This window comes from Pollachius pollachius (assembly GCF_949987615.1).
Source record: "Pollachius pollachius genome assembly, chromosome: 2".
NCBI lineage: Eukaryota > Metazoa > Chordata > Actinopteri > Gadiformes > Gadidae > Pollachius > Pollachius pollachius.
The window spans coordinates 5,076,147-5,100,065 of record NC_136935.1 but is presented as its reverse complement, the minus strand read 5'-3'; the positions used below and the strand labels follow the sequence as shown (position 1 = coordinate 5,100,065).

Here is a 23,919-nt window from a genome sequence, read left to right as displayed (position 1 = left end):
TAAGAGCTGGTTCAGTCATAGTAGCCTTGGTCTTGTCGGTTCAAACCCTCAATGAGTGTTATTAACTTAAGTGGGTTTGTTTTTAAAAGTAGCCCAGCTATTCCTTAGAGTATGTGACGGTGGAATAAAATAGCAAGGATTTTGGTCACGGGGGTATGCTGCACGTTGCAGATACAGCTAGCCATCTTTGTTGTCTGCTAATGATCTCGCGGAAAAAACCGAGCCATTCTTTATTTTATTCTATTTTTTCCTCTGACCACAAACTACAATTGAATAATTTTTCCTGAAGGTGTCTGGCTGGGTGCGCGTCGCTCGAGCAGCTGTCTGAGCCAGACAGTGACATGGTAACCGTTTGTATTAAGTGGCCTTGCCTTCAACTCCCAGGTGACCCTGGGAGTGTTTTGTAGTCATATCGCACACATGCTCTCTATGAGACTGAGGAAACCGCAAACTCGCCCACAGAGCAAATAAATGCCCCAAAAAGGCAGCGGATGGAAGATGAATGGTGTGGAATGAAGGGATTAGACACCCGTCCCTGTGAGCCAGTTTCAAGGCTTGCAGATATTCAACTTAAATAAAAATGTTCCCAGTAGGCCTCTAAGAATGCATTTACAATATATGAAACAAGCATGTGTCGTTGACAGCTCATAACCTCTACTTGATAATCCTCTGCCAGCCATTGGCCTGTTAAGGGCATGGTGGAAAAGCAAAAACAAGTATCTCTAATGCGCCACCAAAGTGTTTGTGGGAGAGAGAATACACTGGAGTGTGGCGGACAAGTTGGCATCTTGACCCTGTAAGACGTCCATAACTCCTTCCATGGCTGACTCGGTTTAACAGCAATTCCTCTGCTGCAGTCAGTGAACATTGTCAAAATATGACAATGTTGAACTATGAATTTGCCTTGTGTTTTGTTATTTATAAATGATGCACGACATATTTATAATTTACCACAACATACTTTTTTTGTTCGTTTTTTGGCTACTCTCAAAGGTATTAATTACCCTTATTAATGTGGAGAACAGTTTTTTCCACTGCCCTGTAACCCTGCAAAATTAATTATTGTCCTGAAGTGCAAGTGACTGCTGATTTAATTATATAATGGCCGAGTCGAGCATAAAGGCTTTATTGTGAATGTATTTGGCTTGTGACCACGGCTGAGTAAACTGAGCCATTCATTTGTACAGGCGACCGAGAGGTTAACTGCTGATCTGCTTACACAGCACCGCGTGTGACCAAATTTTCCCCTTCACTCATGCTTCAACTCATACTTCAACAGTGACACGATTCAATTCAATTCTCGCCTGCTCTCTTCGGGATTTATTTCCTGTTTCATTCCCTGAAATGTAAATGTGTGACTTTGTAAGATGACGCAGGTTTGATGTCTCCCAATGGCTTCCATAGTACACACTGCTGCGACCATTCCTCCCTCAGATCCTCCCTTGATCTCTAATCATCTTCATTCCTCCATCTATGAACATCATGTCCCCGTTTAATTCATTCATTAAAGATGCACCATTTCAGTGGTATCTCACCGGCAATGCCCAGCGGTGTTCTTCAGTATGTCTCTGTGCCCCTGCCTCTAATCAGAGGAAAGCCCTGCTGTATGTGGTCCATTGAAGCGTGCACCTCCACCATCCTACTACCTGCTGCGCGCGACTTACACTGGATCCACAACTAGGCCCACCCTGTGGCCCCTCTGCCCCTCATCGATCGGGGGCCCCCGGTTCTGCATACCTGCATGCGTCAACAAAGGTTAATTAGGCCGGGGCTTTAGAAAGGTCACCGGGTGCAACTTAAATTGATCATCGCTGTTTATCGGATCTGAAACATCGGCGTTGAGCTCTAATTAGCTCCAATTACGCTTAGCGTGGTCTTAGTGGTGTGCCCCCCCCCCTCACGTGTTGACCATCGTCCCCCGGATCCCATTAGCCCGGGGGCCCGGGGGGGGGGGGTCGGGTCTGTCACAGGGTAGGAGGTGAGAGGACAGAACCACCACAGTATCACCTCCCCCTTGACATTTCACTCCAGAGAATAATACGGCGCTCGGTTTATGTGGGGCGAAATATTAGGATATGTAAAATGTGACATTTCCGCGCACCTCAAGAGGGTTAATCACAGTTGACGGGGATTGAAGAGGCAATCTCCAGAGTGCCTATGCAGATCGGGCTGATGTCAGCTGGCTGGAGTCTTGATTGCGAAGCCCCCCCCTCCCTCCACCTTCCCCCCACCCTTAGACGATGCGATGTGATGCAGCCGTCTCCGGCAAAAGGCCTCTTCTCGCCGTTCTCTTATTAACGCACCTTGTCCATAACACGAGCTGGCAAGCATCGAGGATCCGTCAAGCTCTCTCGGACTCGCAGACTCCAGACGTGGGGATGATTTCTCCCTCTCTCTCTCGCTCTCTCTCTTGAGGCTGCGTCTGAGCTCTGAGAGAACGCCTGCGTCCTTCCCCTCAGTCGTACCTCCGGAGGGGCTGGGAGGGCGGTGGGTGGAGGAACCGTCAGAGGAAGCTGTTGATTAAAAAGATGCTGCCGCGTGCCGCCGCGGTACGACGGCAGACGTGCGCGACAAGACGCACGTGCATTAATTAATCATACCGGAAGCTTCTACGCCGACATCAAAGAACAAAACGCACACGCCTGTCTGGTCTTTTTTCTATTTTTTTCGCCAGGCGACGAGGATGATTCCCTCAGACCGGGGCGAACGAGGGCAGAAAGAAAGTGAGTGGGGCCGCAGACACTCCACTGGGCGGTTAACAGCAATTAGTTCTTATTTGCCACCTCACACAATTGCCAGGTTGGAATGAGCATGCACGAGTCCCTCACAACAATGTGGCTTTTCAAAGCGAGCCAGGGTTGGCTCAGGGGAGGGACTGTCTGTGTGGAGTTGTTTGTTTGCACTCGAACGAACGGGGAGAGATCCCAGCGAGGCACTGCGTGAGCAGAAGGGTATTGTTTGCGTCGAGCTTTCAGCCCGTCACCCCGAGGCAGAGCTCTGGCACGGCGCACACCCGTCGTGACACTTTTTTGGAATCCTAGTGTTGTTTTCATTTTTTTCTGCCATTGAAAGTTTGAGAATTTTTTGTGCCGTCGTATTGGTTTTCTTGGCCATTTCATAAAACGGCCCGGTCACCTCTCCTGTCCCAGGAGCCGGGATCACTAATGAACCTCTCAGATCCTAATCAGCCGAGCTAGCCCCAGGGTGGCCCCTCCCTGCCCCCTCCCTGGCCCCTGATGGGGACCAGACATTCTCCACTATCTCGTTGCTTTTGTTTAAACTGATTGCTGGCGGACTTCTGCTGAGACCTTGTTTACATCATTATTGTTAATTAACTGTCTGAATCAGTTCGGCGTGTGTGTGGGTGTGCGCGCACTCAAATATTATTAACGATGCAGCAGTGTCGCCGTGGTAACACTGTGTGTGTGTCAGTTCTACACGTCCACTCCAGTTTATTTAGTTGATTTCTGTCCTCTCAGCAGCGGTGGCGTGCTGCCCCCCAGACTGAATAACATGGCTGGCTGGCTGAGAGACGCCATGTATGCAGGAATACCCTGTAGGGCCGCTGCCGAAGAACGCTCCATCTCGTCTTTGTCTTCCTCCACCTCACACCTATCAACCAGTCTGGCCACCGCTCATTACCGCACATTTTCTTCTCCGCTCGGCAGAGTTTTCAATTTAGGCCTCACAGATGGATATTTTAATTATTGAATGAATAATAATGAGACCATTGAATCCGCGCTTTCCTCTCAATACACTTAATTAACGTGGCGGAGCATGACGTCTTACATGACTCTGCATCAAAGAACAGGCTGCTCCAGTTATGGATTAGGAGAGATACATTATGATTAAGCAGGCAATCGCGAAGGCACAGGAGAGGGTGTTCTTCTTCTTCTTCTTCTTATACTATTTCTTCTACCTAAATGATGGTCCCGCCAACACGACTGCGTTTATTACAGTTCTGTTGCCGGGCAGATTATTTGACTTCATCCGTGCCCTTCAGATCTTCCGCTGTAATGAAGTCTTTTTTTTTCTTTCTTTTTTTCACATTTGCTACATGACCCGCCTCTGTTTAGTGAGGCTAAGTCATGAGGATTGATTGATGTTAGGTTGAGGATGAAGAGTAAGGTTTGGTGTTAGCCAATCAGAGGCAGGATAGCAGCAGGTCTTGAAGCAAGTGTGCTAGGAAAAACAATCCCACGTAATGAAGCCATGTGTTGCTCCCAGACTCGACCTTGCCGGGGTCGGGCCCATGAAAGTAGGATTTAGGTGATCACAGTGTGCCATTTCCACTGCCTTATACTAAATGATCAACGAGCAACACTTCCCTCCTTACATATGGGTCTCAGGTCCCACCAGGCACTACAAGGCTGTTTGACACAGAAGTTGTTTTCAAAAAACGGTATGTTAAATGCTTCAGTGCTAATTTCTGCTTAAATGCGCCACCTTCCAATTTTTTCAAATTTGGATATGTATATATTCTTTCATTTTTCAGAGCAGGCAGCATTATGTGAACACGGTGTGTGTGTGTGTGTGTGTGTGTGTGTGTGTGTGTGTGTGTGTGTGTGTGTGTGTGTGTGTGTGTGTGAGTGTGTAAGAGGCAAATGAACACAACACAGATAAGGCTTCTGTGCAGCTGTTCAGACGCATGAGTGTTGGATATTTTTTTACACACAGACACAACGGCACATTCTCTCACATCCAGGGCACGATTAATAACACACTTGCAATCACAGCTGCTTTTGCATATGCAGTGTTTTATATATATTTGATCAGTCTGGTACGTTTAGATATACGTTTCCTTGTACATATTTAGATGTATAAAAGAGATGAATTGGGTTACATATAGGGCTGTTCTCCCCTTGGCTGCTTTTGTGTTCATGGATGTGAGGATCATTTAATGGAAGATGATACTCAACTGGTAAAAAAGCAGGAAAAATGTCTTGCTTTGTCAGAATTTATTTCATAAATGGTCTTTTCAATTACTTTAAATCTTGCCATCGCTATTTGGTTTTAGTGTTTTTTCTCTCATCTTTTAACACCTGCTATTTCTTGTTGAGAGCTACTGTTTTTTAAAGGGGAAGTGTACCCCATAATTTTTGCTAAATGCGGTACTATCCAATTTCTTACATGATCTTTAACATAGTTATCATCAACACAGTGATCTATGCCATTTTGTCTACCTTCCCAGTGGTTGATTTTGGTCCGCATCCGAGAGTTTTAAGCTTCTCTTACAGTTCTAATATAACACCAGGGCGTGTGGTGGATTTCATAAACAACATTGCACAAAATAACACTCAACACAAAATATGTAAATTTTTTATAATTAATTACCATAATGTTGGAAATTGATCAGCAGTTTCACTTACACTCTTACATCTAAGCATCTCACAAGCTACTTCTATGTTCCACTTGTCCTTCGAAGTCAGCCTATTTCTTGATATTTAGACAATCGTTGACAAATTCAAGTGCTTCGTCTCTGAATGCATTCTTGTTTTTGTCATAGAAACACTACAAAAGAAAACTATTTTCAGCAATGTGGGGATTGGCAGTGTTTGAAGTTGGTTAATAAGATGAAAACTGTCGGAATACGACTAAGTGTAAGACGGGTGTAAATATTAATGACTTCCTTGCAAAGTTTGTCTGAATTTAGCTTGTGTTGTGTACCGCTACCTGGTGGCACATGTCACAAAAACACTAACAACCATAGCAACTATATCACACAGTCCCTTTAAACCTACACAAGCGTTACATATTCATCCTCGCTGCTTTCCCCCTCAAACCCAGAAGCCTGCCCCGAACTTACGCCCAGGTGTATTGTGGGTATTGACAGTCTCACCATGTCCACGCACCCACACACATAATTCCTTAATCACAGTCGCTGTAACCCCACACACACGGCCTGTTTAGTGTCGTTATTATCTGCCAAGGTTACTGCTAACGAGAGTTGATGTACGACGGCTGCCCCGAACTGACGGACTCACAGTGTTTAAAACAGGCCGCCGACAGACCCTGCTCAGTGATTCAGGAGGCGTCGCGGCAGCACCCTGCCCAGGTTTATGAGGAGGTATATTAGCTCTAACGCTGCCTTCCCCACAGGAACGGCTCTCGCTCCGACGCCCGGGATTGCAGGAGAGGGTTTGGAATACTTATTTGTGACCTCAGCAAATGTTTTGTCCTCTTTATTGAAAATGACTTTTTACTTTATTGGGGATTGAGGATTCCATTTTTTAAAAAATGTCATTCAGACTGTTTTTTATTACGGAGATCGAAGGCTTTTGATGCACTCGCACATCCAGCGGATATTGTTGGTCTTGGCTTCAGCGGCCATTGACTCAATAATCTCCGTTGCCAATCTTCCGACCCTCCATCCCGGAATTTTCATCCTCCTAGAACTCCTCCTGCGGGTTGGAATTGTCTTTTGATGTTGCGTCTAAAAGTTTGATTTATAACTAAATAGATATGGCATTCAGGGAGTGAATATAGAGTGCACGTTAATGGGCAGCTATAGTCTTTGAATTACACCAGCAGACCGCCACGTTCTCTTCTGCTGCAAGTTAATTAAAAATAATATGATGTGTTAGCATTAAATCACCATGAAGTATACCCACTCAAGTGATCATTTCCGGGCGTAATTTAGCAGGTTAAACATTTCTTGCATTGTCAACCACTGACCTTGATATCATAAATGTCACCAGAGTTTTTAATGAATGAGCTAGTAACGGGCAAAATGGCGGAACAAATTTAAATATAAATCAACCAGTGCCTACCTTCTCTTTGAGAATCCCGAATAGGGACCATTTGTGAGAACTCAAGGAGTTTAGTCATTGTGCCGTCCACAGGAGGAGATTTCATACAGAGGACCACTCAGAGGTGACTCTTCCTCTGCCCTTTGAATACGTCAAACTGACAGGAATGTCAGATAACCTCTAAAGCCTGTCAGCTTAATGCGCACATCTTTAAATCTCAGTGTCTCCCCATATATACCCTATGCATGCACTGTATATAGTGTATATTAAAGCATGATATTCTATTATAAATTATAACAATATGTGCTTGACGATAATAGGGTACAAATGTGTCATGCTGAACCGAATCATGCAGAAATTATTGTCAGTTTGCCTTTGTTCCTGTGTGGTCCCAAGTCTCTCTGGGTCCCAGTTGTCTGGCAGGTTTGTGCCACACCAACACACTGTGGGTCAACGCACCAGTCTCTACCCAGCGGTTCTCGGTCCGGAAGGTATTGGGCCTGCGGGGGCAATGCCAGAGGACAACCGATCAATTTGGAAAGTGTAGGAAGCACTCCATCTGATAATTCCCTTTTACAGGAAGTCCTGTGTTTATCTGGACTCAGCACCAGCAAGGTCGTCGAGCGATTCAAATAACAACAACTCTATTCTCAGCAGAGCGCTGAATACCCGACTGTGAAATTAGGGTGACTCGGTTTGAGTTCAAAACTGTTTTGGCGTGTTCAGGCCCATCATGGTTTGGAGATTTAACGAGCAGAGTAATTGGCCCCCCACCTGAGCCCAGCGCTGTAAGGGTCCTTGGAATCTCAGGCTGGGTCATGGAAAAATGCGCAGGGCCCCCATCAGACGTAATGAGTATCGGTTACACAGTGGTCTCTAAGCCAAGCTTAATTAGGCCGTCTAAATAAATATTGCACTCCGTTGTGCGGCTCAGTGTCTGTTTTTCCGACCGCATCGTAGGTTAGCAGACCGTCATCTGAACAAGGAGTTCAGATGTACCCTCCGAACACACGCCAAACTAGGTGCAAAAGAATACGGCTGGTTAATTTTAGGAACTAATTACTGCTTGATCAATATTCATGATGAACTCCCCATTTAGAATTCTGTAATTGAGTATTTCGTCCTCTGGCCAATTTTTATTTTAGGAGATTTTTTCCGTGCAGTTCAGTGTCAACCAGCAACTACCGGTCGATGAGCCAGTTCGACAAACTCTACCTCGAGTGGCGGCAGAGCAAACTGAAAGCGTGTCCACTTTGGACACATCCGTCCTGTGGAGACGCCGCTCCAGCCATCGCCGCCGTACCGAAGCAGCTTGAGATACGGCAAGGACCGGCCAGCATGACATTATAATTCATGAAAGCCACCTGGTGATTGCTCCGGTCTCCTTCCTGCTTCCATTCAGCCAGCTGCTCAATGCGTTCCCAAATCAATCAGCGGCGCTATGGGCTGCTGGAATTCGCCGTGACCTCGAGTAGCGCGTCCCCTGTCCTCCGTTTGGGATGTTGGTGGGCTCCAGATCCCTTCTCATCCTCTTCATTTAGAGGCACCTGTGCTCAGCCTACCCCCCCCCTACACACACCTCCCCCGATCCCTCTCTCTCCCTCGCATACTGTAGGGAATTCTGGACTGCCTCCATAGAGGTATCTACAGCCAATCAGTGGCCTAGCTGCGTGGCGGTGATGTGGCGTTTCTCACTGGGCAGTTTCGCAATCAGAGCAGAATCGATTGAAAGGCAGTGATGCAACGTCTCAGACGATGTGCGCAATACGTTTGTGTCATTTTCGTTTAACAATTCAGTGTGTTTATCTCAGAGTTGACTCATAGTAAGGCTGCTTTGTAAAATGCTATGGAGGGCTTCCTCTCAACCTTGGCCTCGTTGTGAGGATTTTATTACATGCTACAGAGCCTTTATATTGGAACATTAAAAAAGCCCCCATTAATAGTTAATCTGAGTTGAATTTGTAATTTTTTTCTTTTAGCTGGAACATTTTGGACCAGCTCTAGTAGCCGTGGAGGGCATTTGTTATCACTACTCTCTCGGCTTGAAGGTCTTTGTTTCTGCCTTTCCTTTGAATTTTGTGGGTAATGAACTTTTTTGGAGAGGTGGAGCACCCAGTGTTCTGCATGGCAGGCCACAGGAATGCATTGTTTTGGCCACGGTCCGGCTGGGGAGAGTCGTGGTGCTCTTGGCCCTAGCGTGACAGGGCATTCTTCCCCCGTGAAGGTGACCCTTTCCTCTGGATCCTCCACCCTGCCCAGCTTGCCTTGTCAGGTCCTACAGGCGACATGGTCTATTAAACCCCTTAATGATTACCACGTCCGCACAGGCTTGCAAAATAGACCTGGCGAACACATTAGCATGAATGCCGTGATAATAGGTGTAATGTAAGGTTTATGATACGTTTTCTGTGGGCATATTACCGCAGGCACACAGCGTTGCATATAGTTATGTTCCCGGAGTTTTTTTTTTTTCGATCTCGAGTCCTCATTTGAGAAGCATAGTCTCCTATAGAGAAGTCACAGTGGGAGATTTAGTGGTTTCTTTAAAGAATTAATAGAAGAATAAAGCTTGTTTGGGGTTTAACGGTGGATTCCCTGTTTCGGCATTGCAGTGGTGCTCGGTTTTAGGTTGCTCGTCTCGCATGTTTAAAAACAACATCGAAACACATATTTTCCTCCATAGCATCCAGTGCACCCGAGCGAGCCTTGTCGGACAATACAAGAAAAAAAAGTTGGAAAAAGGACGATGGAAGTACTAAGCGATGCCCCGTAGAGCGCGGCAGCTCCGGGGAACACTTCCACCTAGGTTGATCCCTCATTTACGGAGCCTAGCATGAATAAAGCACTTTCCCTGAGGTGGGAAGCCAGGTGTATCATCCTCTCCTCCCTGGAGGTCGGTAGGGGGAGCGGAGGAGAGAAATTGTGAGGTTGAGTTGCTTACTGCTGTGAACGGGTTAGGTGGAGAGTCCCCTCTCAGATGATTGCATATAGGGTAGGGTGGTGGTGGTGGTGGTGGTGGTGTGTGTGTGGGGTGGGGGGGGGGCGTGGCAGAGGATGAGTTGAGATCTCCCATTGTGTGCCTCTCTGAAACATGGTCCATCATGGTAACCACCTTGCAGCCTGGTGGTGACCACTGGGATTTCTCATGGCCTGGCTCCCTCATAACATACTGAATATAGCGCACATAGCTTTACGGTGTTACTATATATTCACTGGGATTAAACACTCGGTACGTGATGCTGCACAAGGTTAATGGCGGTTGTAACTCTGACTATATCTGTGGGCTTATTAGGTCCAGGAACGAGGAATGCTTGAACAGCAAGATGAAAAGAAAAGAAACCCGGCGACACACACTAATGTGCACAAACATTTTCACATTTGGCCTTTTCGTGCGAAGACAAAGTAAGGAGATACAAAGGCACCGCACGCTTGTGTTTTTCCCCGTAAGGTGTGAATATTATTATCAACTGTGTCACGACTCAAGCACACGTAATACACACCGGTGCGCCAGTCCGTACCCAGGAGGCACAGAACACATATGGAAATGAAAACCAATGCATGACTAATAGCAACCGGTTTTGAAACAGTGCGCCGAATGTCTTGCGAAACGCCCGTTCACTCAAAGCAAGCCATTATACCGTTATCAATGACCCAACAACTGCTTTGATCGCTCTTTTAAGTGCCCAGGGTTTCTTCGAAACAAGACACCTTGAAGGCTCCATTGAAGTGCACATTCTCTCCCCAGTCCAGAAATAAAGAGTGGTGAAACGAGTAAAACACAAGGGGAGCTGTCGCTCTCCCTCGCTCTCTCTCTCTCTCTCGCTCTCTCCCTCGCCCTCCTGTCCCTAATCCCTCCCCACTCTCCTGAGTCGGGGCCTGGCTGTACAAGCAGCGGAGCCAGGGATCAAAGTGAGTGCGAATCGCCCACAGGCCCACAGAGGGAGAGGTGACCTCCTCCGAGTCTGCATTGTCCTTGGACAAAGGTGCTCCAAAGCGCCGGGCGCGCTTGTTACAAAAAAAATTAATAGTATGAATTTCCGTTCTGTGCCACGATGTTTTTACAATGGACCAGCCAACTGCCTTGAAGAGACCCACAATTCAGGCCGTGCCTTTTGAGTGCCTGCTTCGTTAAAATGTGTTTTCTTCATCCCACAATTCAAGACCTCCCTCGCACGTATTTGCTTGCCTTTTGACTACGGTTGTGGAAAGCACACTGCACCGTGTGTGTGTGTGGGGCGATTTCCACGCACATCTGTGTTGGCTGAATTTTAAAATACCTATTACTTAAAGAGCATCCGACCAGTATAGGAATTGAAAAATAGTGTTTGTTCTTGCTAATACGACACCGGCTTTGACCTCTCACAACTTATGTTAATTAGTGTTGGTTTCTCCTAGCTCTGGGCTGCTTCAGATTTATGGCTCCGTGTTGTAGCCAGCATTAAAGGAAAACTACACTACCCTGGTTTTAGCCTGCCCATTGAACACATGGATAAATTGCTATTACACAGTCAGTCGGATGAGGATGTGTGTTTGAGAGTGTGATGTATGATGGATTCAATATTTCATCATCCGTCACCTTTGCTTTTATAATAGCCCTTGATTAACATGGCAGAATATTACCATGCTAATATTAAGGAGGGTTTGCGGACTGTGGGAATAAAGGCCTTTTATCAATAGATGCTGAAAGATCATCTCCATGCTGTGATTTGAAATGCAGACCTTTTGTTCTAAATATAAGCAGTATTTAATCTGCTTTTATGAACACCGGGGATGAATAACACTGGAGCGTAGTAATCCTCTTCATTCGGTTTATTTAAAGTCAAAAGTGCTTTGACTTTATTTTGTCTTATGGCGGGGCCATTGTATCCGTCTGCTCTCAGAGCCCACACACACACACACACTCTTTGAGGCTTCGCCCTCGTCTAAAACAATATAATTGAAACCGGGTATCTCCCATGAGGAACTACTTTCCTCATGGGGGAGCAAAGTAGTTCCTCCCCCATGAGGATCCTCTTTCCCTCGGAGCACGACGCAGTTCAGGCGCCCTGGACTGGAATCAAACCATAAAGAAGGATTGAAATGCGAGTTTGAATGCCTGTGTCCTTTTCATTTCTAATGCTTTGAATATTCGCAATATATGTTTGCTTTGCCGGTTCACCGGGTTCCCCCCTGCATATCACTACCCTGCTGAATGTGGAATCGTGTCTGATTGAAAAATAAACATCTTCCCCTGGCACTTTTGTCGCCTTGTAAACTCCGCGCATTCGGTATGTGGGTGACACAGATGTGCGGAGAAGACACGACCGCGCCCCGCGCTTCGAGACAGAGGTCAACCTCTGAAGGTCGTATCCAATCGAGACAGTCGGAATCGCCCCCAGGCGGTCGGGGGAAACAACCCCCATTAGGGGCCGGACATTTATTCTCTCTCGCTGGGCTCTATCCTCCATCGGCAGCCCGGTTCTGCCTGTGTCCTGGGTGTCGGCGACAGCTGGGTCTAATTTTAGCCAGAGGAAGGAGAAGCCGCGGCAGCACTGGCACTGTACGGCCCACTCATACCACTGACCAGGTGCTAATGCCCTTCTGCTGTTTTACCTTGTCCCACTGACTCCTGTACGACCCCTGCAGCTCGGCTCCGCCTCTGCAGAGACATTATAAGGCGGCAGACCACATCCAGAGGAGTTAGATATATCTAGATAGATAGATTGATCTATATATGGTGTGTGTATGTGTATATATATATATATATATATATATATAGATCTGGAGAGAGAGAGAGAGAGAGAGAGAGAGAGAGGTTGTACGTGTGCTCATTAATGTGATCATTCAACTGCTAGGTTTCGTTAGAATCCGTTAAGAGTTGATCGTTTGGCCATTGTTTGATTATCTCGAAGCCCTTTCAAAACACATTGCGGATACGAAGTAGATGCACAGCATAGGCATTAACTCAAGCACTAGACGCGAGAACCATGTCTGACATTTGTGATGTCACAAATCGAGATGTGGTGCATCACCTGACTTCACCTACAAGACAGGCCGGGAACCCGTCGTCAGGAGCCAACTTTAAACTCCTCTTGATGGAACGGCCTTTGAACTCTTCTTAAGGACTTCCTTGAAAAGGAGACGATTCCTAATAAGCTGTCTTCTATCGGAAAAGGCTATCATCGTCTATTTCCACATGGCATATAGCGTCTATTCCCTTTCTTGATTTGAAGTGAGGTTGAAAATGATTTATAAATGGAAGAAAAAGAAAGTAAGGCCACAAGTAAAAGTGTGTAATTTATATTTGATTAGTCAGTGAGATCAGCCACCAGGGCCTCATTTCTTCATGTGGTACATACCATGCACTGCGTGATATCCCCCGATCATCCAGGCTTCCTCTGCTTATGTTACACCCCAAAGCGGCACAGAAGAAGCAGTATATCTCAGACACATACTTACCTAAATATACCCATGTACCCTGGGTCGTTTCCTTCCGAGTCGGCTGTCACCTTTGATGCGTTCTATTTCCAGCTTTTTGAATGAATTTCTTAACATTTCTCCGCTCTGGCTGACTTTTTCACACTTTTCTTCTTTGGTTCCTTTATCTCCTTTCTTCGTGTGAACACTTTGACCATGGCTACATAATGGTTTATGCCTCCATTATGCAACAGATTCCAAAGTGTCACTTGACCCTACACCAGCTTTAAAAACTGATTGAATAATGATATCCTTTGAGATTTGTTTTTCATATTGCTATATGTCAATTCTGTTTGATATTTGTCCCTTTCATTCCCCTGACATCTCTCAAAGTTCAATTCACTTGAGCTTTTATAATTATGTCTGCTGAACAGACCTTCTTGGACACATTGTAGATATCTTCTCAAATTCATAATGTTATGAATACATGATGGTGCATGCTTTCCCTAATTATGTATCACATAGCATGCAACACATTATTTAATAGCAACTTGATTACCACCTTAAGGTAAAGATCTTACTTAGTGCAAAGTTTGTCGCTTTGATGCAAGTGAGGATTTCTACGAAGTTCTCAATGTATGGGATGGGAGGCTGCTGCTCTACCTCTTAGTCTCTTCTGCCCACTTACTCTCTGCCTCTCTCGCTCTGTTTCTCTCTTTTGTTTTTCCCTGTCCACGAAATAGCCTGTTCCAGTAGTTGAGCAATCATTAATCAATAGGGTTACGTAATAAAATGAAAACTGAATAGCCTGCAGCTGTGTGCAGAGGTGCCACAATGGAATAGCAGATATGAAAACAAATAACATTAACAATATATATATATATATATATATATATATATATATATATATATATATATATGTATATGTGTGTGTGTGTGTGAATCTTTTTACCGTGGGTTGGCTTTCTTCTATTTTTCATTTAACATGTATCAATCATGGACAGTTTAGAGCGGTCAGACTTATGCGACAGCTAACATAACCATCTTTTTGTTTGTGTGCGCCTCTTTCCGCCTCGGCGATCGCAGATGTGGAATCGAAAGGGATTCTCATGCATAAATATTAAGGGGACTCTCCGGTGCACAATTTCCGGTTCAAAGCGGTGTCATTCTTTTTTTAATGCGGCTATCAAATGCTCTGTCGCTGACGGTTGGAAAATCGGTGTCAACAGCCAAACCTTTTGGGAGATCGGGGAGATATAAGAGGGACTGGAAGAAGAAGATGCCATCCTTACGGTGGTAAAGTGGGTTCTTACGCTGAAAAGTGGCTTGTGCCCCTTGTATTGCCCTTTTCCTTTTTACAAATAACAAAACAATTAAAAGCTCTGCATGAATAAAAATAATCCCGGTTCAACAAAATTAAACCAATTCCCTTCCAATGTCATTCAACGCAACTTTCGGCTTACATGCAAATTGCTGACTGGTCAATCGTACGGCGGGGGGCCTCGGGCCGACGGAATCGGCATGCATAAGTACAGTTTCTGCTTCAGCTCTACCTCCCCCCCCCCCCAGGGAATTCAACGCATCCCGCGTCCCGCTCCTGCCTCCTGCGCCGTGGGTGTATTTCCGTTAGCCCATTTACCGGTCGCCTGCTCGACGGCGAACGCGAGCTGCAGAAGTCTTCTCCCTGTGCCTCCATTTGTCGCAGCGTTGCGTTACTGCTCTGTGTCGCCTTGAGCCCTGCTTAACATTCACCACTTTGAATAGCGCTCCGAAGACGCCACGCTTATGCACCCCTTCCCCCCTAAAACCCACCGCCTCCCCCCACCACCGAGGGGGGGGGGGGGGGATGGCACGCTTGTGCAGCCCCCCCCCCTCCTCCCCCCCTGCCGTCATCCCCTTCCCATGCCTCCGTAACCAACCCCGTCTTCATCCGTGATGAAGGAGAATCGCCTCGCCCCTCCTCGGTTTCTCCCAGCCTCCGTTTCCGTAGGAGGACCCCTGCTCCTCATCCCAGCCTTTTGTTCAGACGAGACCCGGTGCAGCCCAGTTGTTGTTGCTGGTGTTGTTGTTGTTGTTGTTGTTGTTGTTGTTGTGGGGAGGCATTAAGTGCGATGATGGCAATCATGGAGAATCCGTGAGCCTCCGTCAGCAAAAGTTGATTTCGCGTTTTTCTCTGTTTCCTGTTGACAGAAAACATCTCGGCTTCAAGTGCTGTTTGCATTAATTAAGCTCTGGTTCGTAAACGTTTTTTTTGTTTTGTGGGCATCATAACAAAGGGGGTGTGGGTTGTTTGGACCTACGGTGTGAAAGGAGGTGGAAACGGGACTATCAGCCACCTAATTGGAATGTATGTTTCACGAGTCAATGGTTATTACAGTGCTTTTCGAGGGGGTCACCGAAAACATTGCACCAAGTGCGTTCCTAATCCCAGATAACGATGTTGGGCTTGGAAACTAATGTGGGGTGCTTGTTGTTTTTTGTGTTCATTATTTTGTTTGTAGAGCTTTGGGAAATGTGGTTACAGCATTTTTTTATAGCTTCTTCAGGGGATATACTAGGGGATATGCTTGTGATTCTATAGCATCCATTGAAAATATATATAAGATAGATATATTATACTTGAATAGCCAGTGCTTTTGAATCTTTCTTAGTCCAATCTTGTGTTTTTGGCGTTGGCCTGATTTATAGGAGTTTATGTGGATGAAATGATATCTCAAAACTCAACTCGGAAAACAAAGTAAGACTACTGTCTTTGATTTACTCGTTCGTAAAAACTTGTTTTATCTTCTCAAATTTTCCAACTGTATTTTTCATGTTTTATCAAAAGCCAAAGTACAGCACTAGCCTCCCTGATTATGAGATCCTGTCGTTTCTCATCCGCTCTGTTTTTTTTTTGCCATTGTAGCACACTTAAATAATCAGTTGGCAGAGTTACATCACATCACAGAGATATGAACAGAGAGAGAGAGAGACAGAGAGAGAAGGATGAAGAGAGAGATAGAGAGAGGGACGGACGAAGAAAGAGAGAGAGAGAGAGAGAGAGAGAGAGAGAGAGTGGAAAAAACTGGGGTGAGAAACAGGTCACACACCCATATACCGCCCTCTCAAACAGCGATACCCCCCAGCTGGCGATATTCAAACATATATCCGGTCGTAATCCAGCGCAGATCCTTACTCCGATCGCAGGTCTGTGCCACACTCACACCTGAGGCGGCGACGGCGGCGGTCTGCCCAAGGTCTGCCCTCGTCACCGTGATTTATAAGCAAAGCATCCATCTGCAAACGGGCCGTGAGGCTGGGTGAGCGCCCTGGGTCCAGTGCTATTTACTCACCCAGCTGAGACGAGCCGCTGCCCGGGAACCTCGCCGAGGCGTCCAGCGGTCACCGTGGGCCTGACTTTCCTCCGTTTTCTCCACAAACACACACACACACACCACACACACACACACACTGCTTCCCACGACCACCCGGTGAGGTAGCTGGCAGGGCCAGAGCCTGGAGCCTGGAGCCTGGGGCACGGGTTGCTGTGACAGCAACAGACAGCCAGCAGAGGGGCCACACCAGGAAGCTGGTTGGAGCGCCAATGCTGTCACTTCCTGACGCTTAACAAATGACTTGAAGTCTGCAGGAGGCGTTTGGTGTACCTGTGTGATGTGGGGGATTGCCAATTGCAGTACCCTCCCCCCAAACCAAAACGGGACTTAGAAAAGCAATAATTAAGTCAAGAAAATATATAGAAATGCTCAGAAAATAAATGATTTTTTAGAAGCTGTTTCTAGAAGGTACTTTTTCCTATCCATAATTAGAGATGAATTTCAATTTATTGGTGAGGTTATAGGTCAGTTTATGCCTCAGATCGGGGTTGTGGTCCTTAGCAAACATCTATACATAAATATACATACACACACATATATATATATATATATATATATATATATATATATATATGCATACATAATCAGTGTCAGTGTTACATCACCACCGAGGATATGAACATCGAGGGGGAAGAAGGGAGGGTGATAAATAAAAAAATAAAAAATAAATATATATTTATATACATATTTATACACACACATATGCCTGTGCCCGCCGCGTTCTACTTTAAAGCGAGGTGATAGATTAGGGAGGAGCATCGGCAGCGGGATAATTTCCCCTGTGACCAATTTCCGGAACGTTCCCCTAAGCCCACGGAGAAGGAAAACAAGCAGCGAGACAAGGCGGAGCGCCCGCTGCATCCGGGCCGACTGCTCCTCGCTGACTCACTTCTAATGAGCCGACAGACACAGAAATAATAACCCCAGCCAGGAATCATAAGTCATGACTGGAGTTCACGCTGCCAATTCTCCCTAATTAACACCGGGCGCCTATATACACCTCTACACACACGTTGGGCCCGGCTACACGCGTGCTTAACAAGTCGCAAATGTCACCACGACTTCTACGGTGGCCCCGCACGCGCATGTCGTCAGTCGTGGGAACAATATGTTTTTTTCCGCCGTGACGAAAAAAAGCCTTGTTTGGCATTCAGCAAGTATTTTTCTGCTTTCGGCACTCTTGACAGTATTTTTTTGTGGATTAAATCTGCCAGTAGCCTTCTCACAGGTTGCGGTGAACGGCGGTCTCCTTGAAGGATACGGCTTGCTTTTCTTTTGATGAATGGGGGCGGGCATCTGGCACGGACCGCTGTTGTTATGAATCCCCGTCTTACGAACGGAGCGTTTTATGGCATGCCGGTGGATAATCTCAGGCATTAAGATGTTTACAGGTATCGATTAGGAGTGGTGTTGTGAAACATTTGTAGACCCCTTGAATCCGATTTATTGGGCCCTCCAAAGGGATCTTGTATAAATGAGAAATACAGGGCAACCTCTTGAGGTTTGACAATTTTATGGCATTTTCCACTCCCACTTTTTTGCGGGTTTGGCAGTTACCTGATCCTTGGAGCCAAGGGCTGCAAACGTGTCACATCAGTGTCTTTACAGTATCTAATAAAAGTCATTACCTAATGCGCTCCGCCCACTGCTGCCATCACCCTTCCTCCCGCCCCCAGAGATCAATAACCTTTAATGGATTAGCCAGACAACTAATAAAAGGTGCCTCTAATTGATTATGCTGACAGTATGTCATCACCCCCTGCGCGCACACGCGAACAAAGCCACACACAAAAACACACACACACACACACACACATGCAGGCAGCCACACACACACACACGCAGAAGAATACACACAGCCAAGCACAAAAACACGCCAGACATACACCTGAAAGCATGCACGCAGCCATGTACAAAAACATACACACACACACACACACAGGAACGCGGCCACACTCACACACACACACTTGCACGCAGCCACACAAACACAGACATGAAAGCTTGTACGCAGACACGCACAAAAATTAACACTCACACATCTACTTTGCAACACAAACACACACATGCATTCAGCCACACACACACACACACATGCACGCAGCCACACACGCACACACACATTGACACTCAAGGTCATCTTAATGGGTTGTTGCTACGCTACATGTAATAAAATATGGAATAATTCTGCATGAATATCATTTGATTACTGTTGGCTGTGATATCACAGTTATACAGAGTTATCATCAAGGTATGGTTGACAAATTGAACCCTGGCTGAATTAAATTTCAGCAAAGAACAGTATGGCACTTAAAAAGACGTCTCGATGCTTTACGTAACGTAGCTGTGTTTCTGTCTGAACCTCGGAGTCAACCTAGTGAGGTGAAAGATCCAGTAAAATATTTAAATCAGCTGTCAGAAGAAGACACGAATCACCCTCACACCCTCACTTTAAAACAACTTAACTTTCCTGTGTTTGATTTGCTGCAAGCAAGAACTTAAAGGACATCTGTGTTTTTCGAAGCAAAGTGTCAAGTTCTCTGATGTGTTAAAAAGCACAATGAATTCAAATATCACAGCACAGCGGATATTCTCATAAACGCCTTTCTCTGTAGATGTCTGATTTCAAAACAAAAAAATAGAAAAATATCTGTCAGTTAGTTCAGTGAAAACAAACTCCTGGGAACATAGCCCACCAACCAGCCGACAAGCACAATCAGCTATCACATCGACAGACATTTATTTAGAAATGGACTCTTTGAATCTATGAATCGACTGTTTTCCAACATCCTAAAATAAGGCAATATTTGCCAGAGGCCGGAAGTGTCGGCATCGTTCTAACTACGACGTCACAAGGTCGGTGAAGCGTAACGCTGGGTTCTGTGTTTGCTGCAAGGTTTTAAACACGCAGACATTGACTGATGGTCAGAAAATCCAGTTCCATTCGCTACACATTAATTCACTTGTGAATTGTTGGTCCAAATGCTGCTTTTCATTTGTCTTCGTATTATAATAATGCCGTGGCCACGCCTTTTGATAAATGCAGTATTAAAGCACGCATTCAGCTGCTTTTGAGACAAATGGAACCGTTGAAAAAAAAACACATCCTCTCTTACTGTTTATTAATATACTTAAAAAGATGAATGTGGAATAGGGGAGAGGCGAGTCAGGCCTATGTATCATAATATACTTGCTCACAGAAGTTAAGAATAATGAAACTATTTTCAGCTATAAAGACACACTTGAATAATACATCTGGTGCAAAATGCTGCAGTACAAGGACTATTACAGGGTGGTTACTTTTTCTAATCTCCTCAGAAAAGACTGCAATAAATATTTTTGCCTGAGGTAGATAATAAGTCATTGTTTTCCGGCATACCTTTCAATAATCATTATGTGTTACTGTAAGAAGAGTTGTGACCCTGATATCTGTCATCCCATATTTCATGCCTTCTGCATTTGCACACAATGCTAATCAATTATGCATTGATATGAGCTCATATAATACACGATGCAATGCTAAGAAATAGGGCCTGTGTATTTATATTATGTATAGGAAAAGTGTTTGCAAAATGATGATGGTGGTTTGCATTTTCATTTTTTTATATTAATTTATTGACTCTGTCTCACTTTTCTTAAATTAATCTTCTATTCATTTAAGAAAGTGAACGTGTTTCAGTTTGATTCCTCATCTGCATTATTAATCCAAATTAGAATGGGGAATAACTAATTGCATTCTATTTCTGCATACTAATTACGAGAATGAAGGTAGGCTGAACAGAAGCACAGATATTAGTATCATAGATTATAGTAATACCGGACACTATTCGCACAGTCTCTCTCTCTCCCTCTCTCTCTCTCTCTCTCTCTCTCTCTCTCTCTCTCTCTCTCTCGCTCACACTCACACACACTCACACTCACACACTAATCTCCTAATTAATATGCATATCTAAACTTGTTTCTAACTTTACAAACTTTACTTTAAATAATTACCACCCTTTGTAGTCTAGAAATATATTCATTAACTTACCACACAATAAGGATGAATATAATATAACAGACCTTGGAAGGGTGTCAAACGTGAACTCTTAAATCTTTTGAAGTTAAGAAATTGACAAATTTCGCACCAAAATCGTCTGTATTCTTAAATCTCCAATTAAATACCAAATCAGCTCTCATCAACCAACAGGATGTGGATAATGAAGTGGAAAGTTTTCAATGTTTTCGAGTTGTATTAGGCAGATGTTATCAAATGGTAGTGGACTACATAGTATGGTACCAATGCGCTCGGTTTAAAGGGCAGTACAATGTTTTGGGCCGAAGCCTTGCCAGGACTGGATCAATCCTCCTTACCATGAGACTTATGGCCTCCAGACTATTAAGGAGAGGAGGCCTTGCCGGGCTGCATGGCTCCACACATGTGATCCACTGAGCCCCCAGGCACATCCTGCCCAATGCGGACTCACTGGCGTAGGACTGCTGGGAAACCGATGATTGGGGTAAATTGACTGTGTTCGTGTGGCATCCATTTTACTGGCATCGCTTCTCATGTGTGCCGGAGCCAGCGTGTGTTCAAATATCCTGGATGATTTTGAGTGTTAAAGGGCTCTGCACGCCTGAGAGCGTACCTGGGAGAAAATCTAAGTCCCTCTCTATCGCATTCGTTCTCTTTGTCAGTTTTTCTTTATTTTCATTGTCTCTCTCTCTCTCTCTCTCTCTCTCTCTCTCTCTCTCTCTCTCTCTCTCTCTCTCTCTCTCTCTCTGTCATAACAGTATTTAATGAGCTCCCCTTACTCTGCACCTATATCACACTCACCGACCTCTGCATTTCCAAAAATGTCTGTTCTGCGGGGGAAAAAAGGTCACAGTTGTTTTGTGTTATTTTTACTTCAAAATATATTGAAATTATTTCCAATGAAATAGTTTACAAAATACGTCCATATATATTTCAAGATTATTTTATATCCAGAGCCAGGTAAAAGACGCATTCTTATGTATGACTCACCACTATTTAATGAACACATTCGAAAGCTCACCGAGAAAACTAAACGTAATAACTAGTGGTTTCCTCTGAATCCAGAAATAACAGTTTTGCCACTGTAGTACCACTCGTTGATTATGGGGACATTTTATAATCACGTGCGACACCCCGAGGTCTGTAGGCCGTGGGGTGAAGCCCTGACGCATCTCTGAACTTTGTACGCCAGCGTTGGCTGGCCCTCAGTACACAGGCGTAGGCTCAGCCACTGAAAGATTTTTATTTTGAAAGGTCTGCCTGACCTCTTACCAGTGCACTTATTTAGGAATCTCCGTAGGAGATCTCTTTAATGTTTCTGAATCATTCGTCAAGGATTGGCCTTAATATCCTGCATTTGCTTTTAGTATGGACTTTCCTGGTAACGTCTTTGGATCTGATTGTTTTACCAGTCCACAATGTGTCATATACTGTCATTTGTTTGTCTATTTGGTGTCTGTTGAAACTCTATGTGACACTGTTTTTACCTTGGCCAACCTTTTACAAAATTTTGAATCTCAAAAGACTCTCCTTCTAAAATGAAGGTGACATAAAAAATTGAAAGACGCAAAGTCACTAGGACTACTATAAATAATAATTTATCCAAAAAAGAAAATGCATTCAGTAGCTGATTATTCAATAGTAATGTATCTATAGAGGACTTTTTAGCCTAGTAAACATTGACGTATAGTTGTGGTGAAAAGTGAAGATGTATGATGTGTTTTAGGGTTTGTGACAGGAAAGTTGTATTTTCCCGGAGATAGTATTCGTGTCAATATGACATATTTATTACTGTTTGCCTACGAATCAAAACAAAATAAATGAACAAAAAAATGACACTGGATTCCCACGGCTGCAGTGCACAGATACTTCCTTTCACTATCTGTGTGATTAACCTTGACCTGTTTTTGTTTATGCTAAACGTGTTTGTTCGTATGAACATGTTTTGATTGCTATTTCCTTGTCTCCTCACACAGGCCTTCCCGTGTATATCCACAGGCATCTTTGGTAAGTCTTTGACTCCTGTCCTTAATCTCACCAACATCACTCTCTGCCTTTACATACAATTTCATTCATCTCAGCCATTAGAACACTCACTGAAACCAGTTAACAGAAATAATCGCTCACGTTCGGATAACCTGAAACATAAGAAAAACAAACAGGAGGTCATTCACATCGTGTATGCATATGCATTGTTATTTTGCGACATAATACAGACAGAATTACATTAGGAAAGCAACACGATAAGGGCAGCAGCCTGTGTTCCCGGATAAGGGTGCTCTATTGATGGGTGCTGGTTAGCGACCGGCGTTTTCGCACCCAGATTCCGATGCATGCCGCTAGGAACAAATCAATTGTCTCTTTGCTGCGGCATGGGATGGAAGGGGGTCGGGATGGGGGAGTCCGGAGGGGGGGGGGGTTCAATTACCAAACAGCAACGAGGCATAATAACCTCTCTAAACAGAACCCTTGCTGAGCGATGGAGAGCCTCACACTGCAGAGTGTACATGTAGGCTCCTATCAGCAGGTACAGCAAGGGGAGGAGACATGGTGGTCCCTGGCGTGGGGACCACCTTGTGTGTCTCAATCTGGGTTCCCCCCCCCCCCCATGACCCCTAACAGGCTCTGAAAGGGGGGGGTTTGCAGCGCCCCGCCGGTCAGATATTACATCTGTACGAGCCGCATTACATCAACGCACAACTCACCACATGTACACAAAGAGCTTTTTGTGCGCAAGGGTGTGTCTCCTGGTGTCTCTGTTCACGTCTCACTCCTCTCACTCAAAGAGTTATCACCCTCCCGGTGTGTCATGCCATTAGAAATTGGCAAACACACACACGCACACACACACACGAGCACACACACACACACACACACACACACGAAGACACACACACACACACACATACACACACACACACTCAACCACTATTCCTCCGTGCCTGAACTGGTGAGCTTGACCCATTTCCGGAGTCGAACGGTGGCAGCGACGAGGCCCCGGTGCGACGGGCGCGGCGCCACGTAGGGCTCAGGGATGTGTTATCCGGGGCCTTCGTGAGAGGGGGGGAAAACACATTTGTCAGGACACCCTCATGCTAATTGACACCCTCTCTCTCCCTCACACACCTCCATGGTCTAGGGGGCTCAGTCAACCGCTGTCAGAGGATGGGGGTGGCCTAGCAGGGAGGGGGGTGGGGGGGAGGTATACAGGGGGAAGAAGGGGGGGGGGGGGGGGGGGGGGGATACCTCAGACACCGGGGGGGGGGGGAAGAAAAATGAGATCTCAGAGCCCGCTGACAGTCCAATCCCTCAGTCCGGACCATTAGCCGCAACAGAGTTTCCGCGCGGCTAGCGTGTCGGAGGCGCCACCCGTAAACAAAACCGC

The 23,919-nt window shown here is 45.4% G+C and overlaps 1 protein-coding gene across 2 annotated transcripts in view; it reads left to right on the top strand.

Moving 5' to 3' along the window:
- The window catches only part of macrod2 (mono-ADP ribosylhydrolase 2), a 403,152-nt gene that overhangs the window by 275,431 nt on the left and 103,802 nt on the right, over positions 1-23,919 (top strand). For both annotated transcript variants that reach the window (XM_079730230.1, XM_079730229.1), the window contains exon 7: positions 22,511-22,541. In XM_079730230.1, the coding sequence (XP_079586356.1) occupies positions 22,511-22,541 (31 nt within the window). The remainder of the gene's footprint in view (positions 1-22,510; positions 22,542-23,919) is intronic.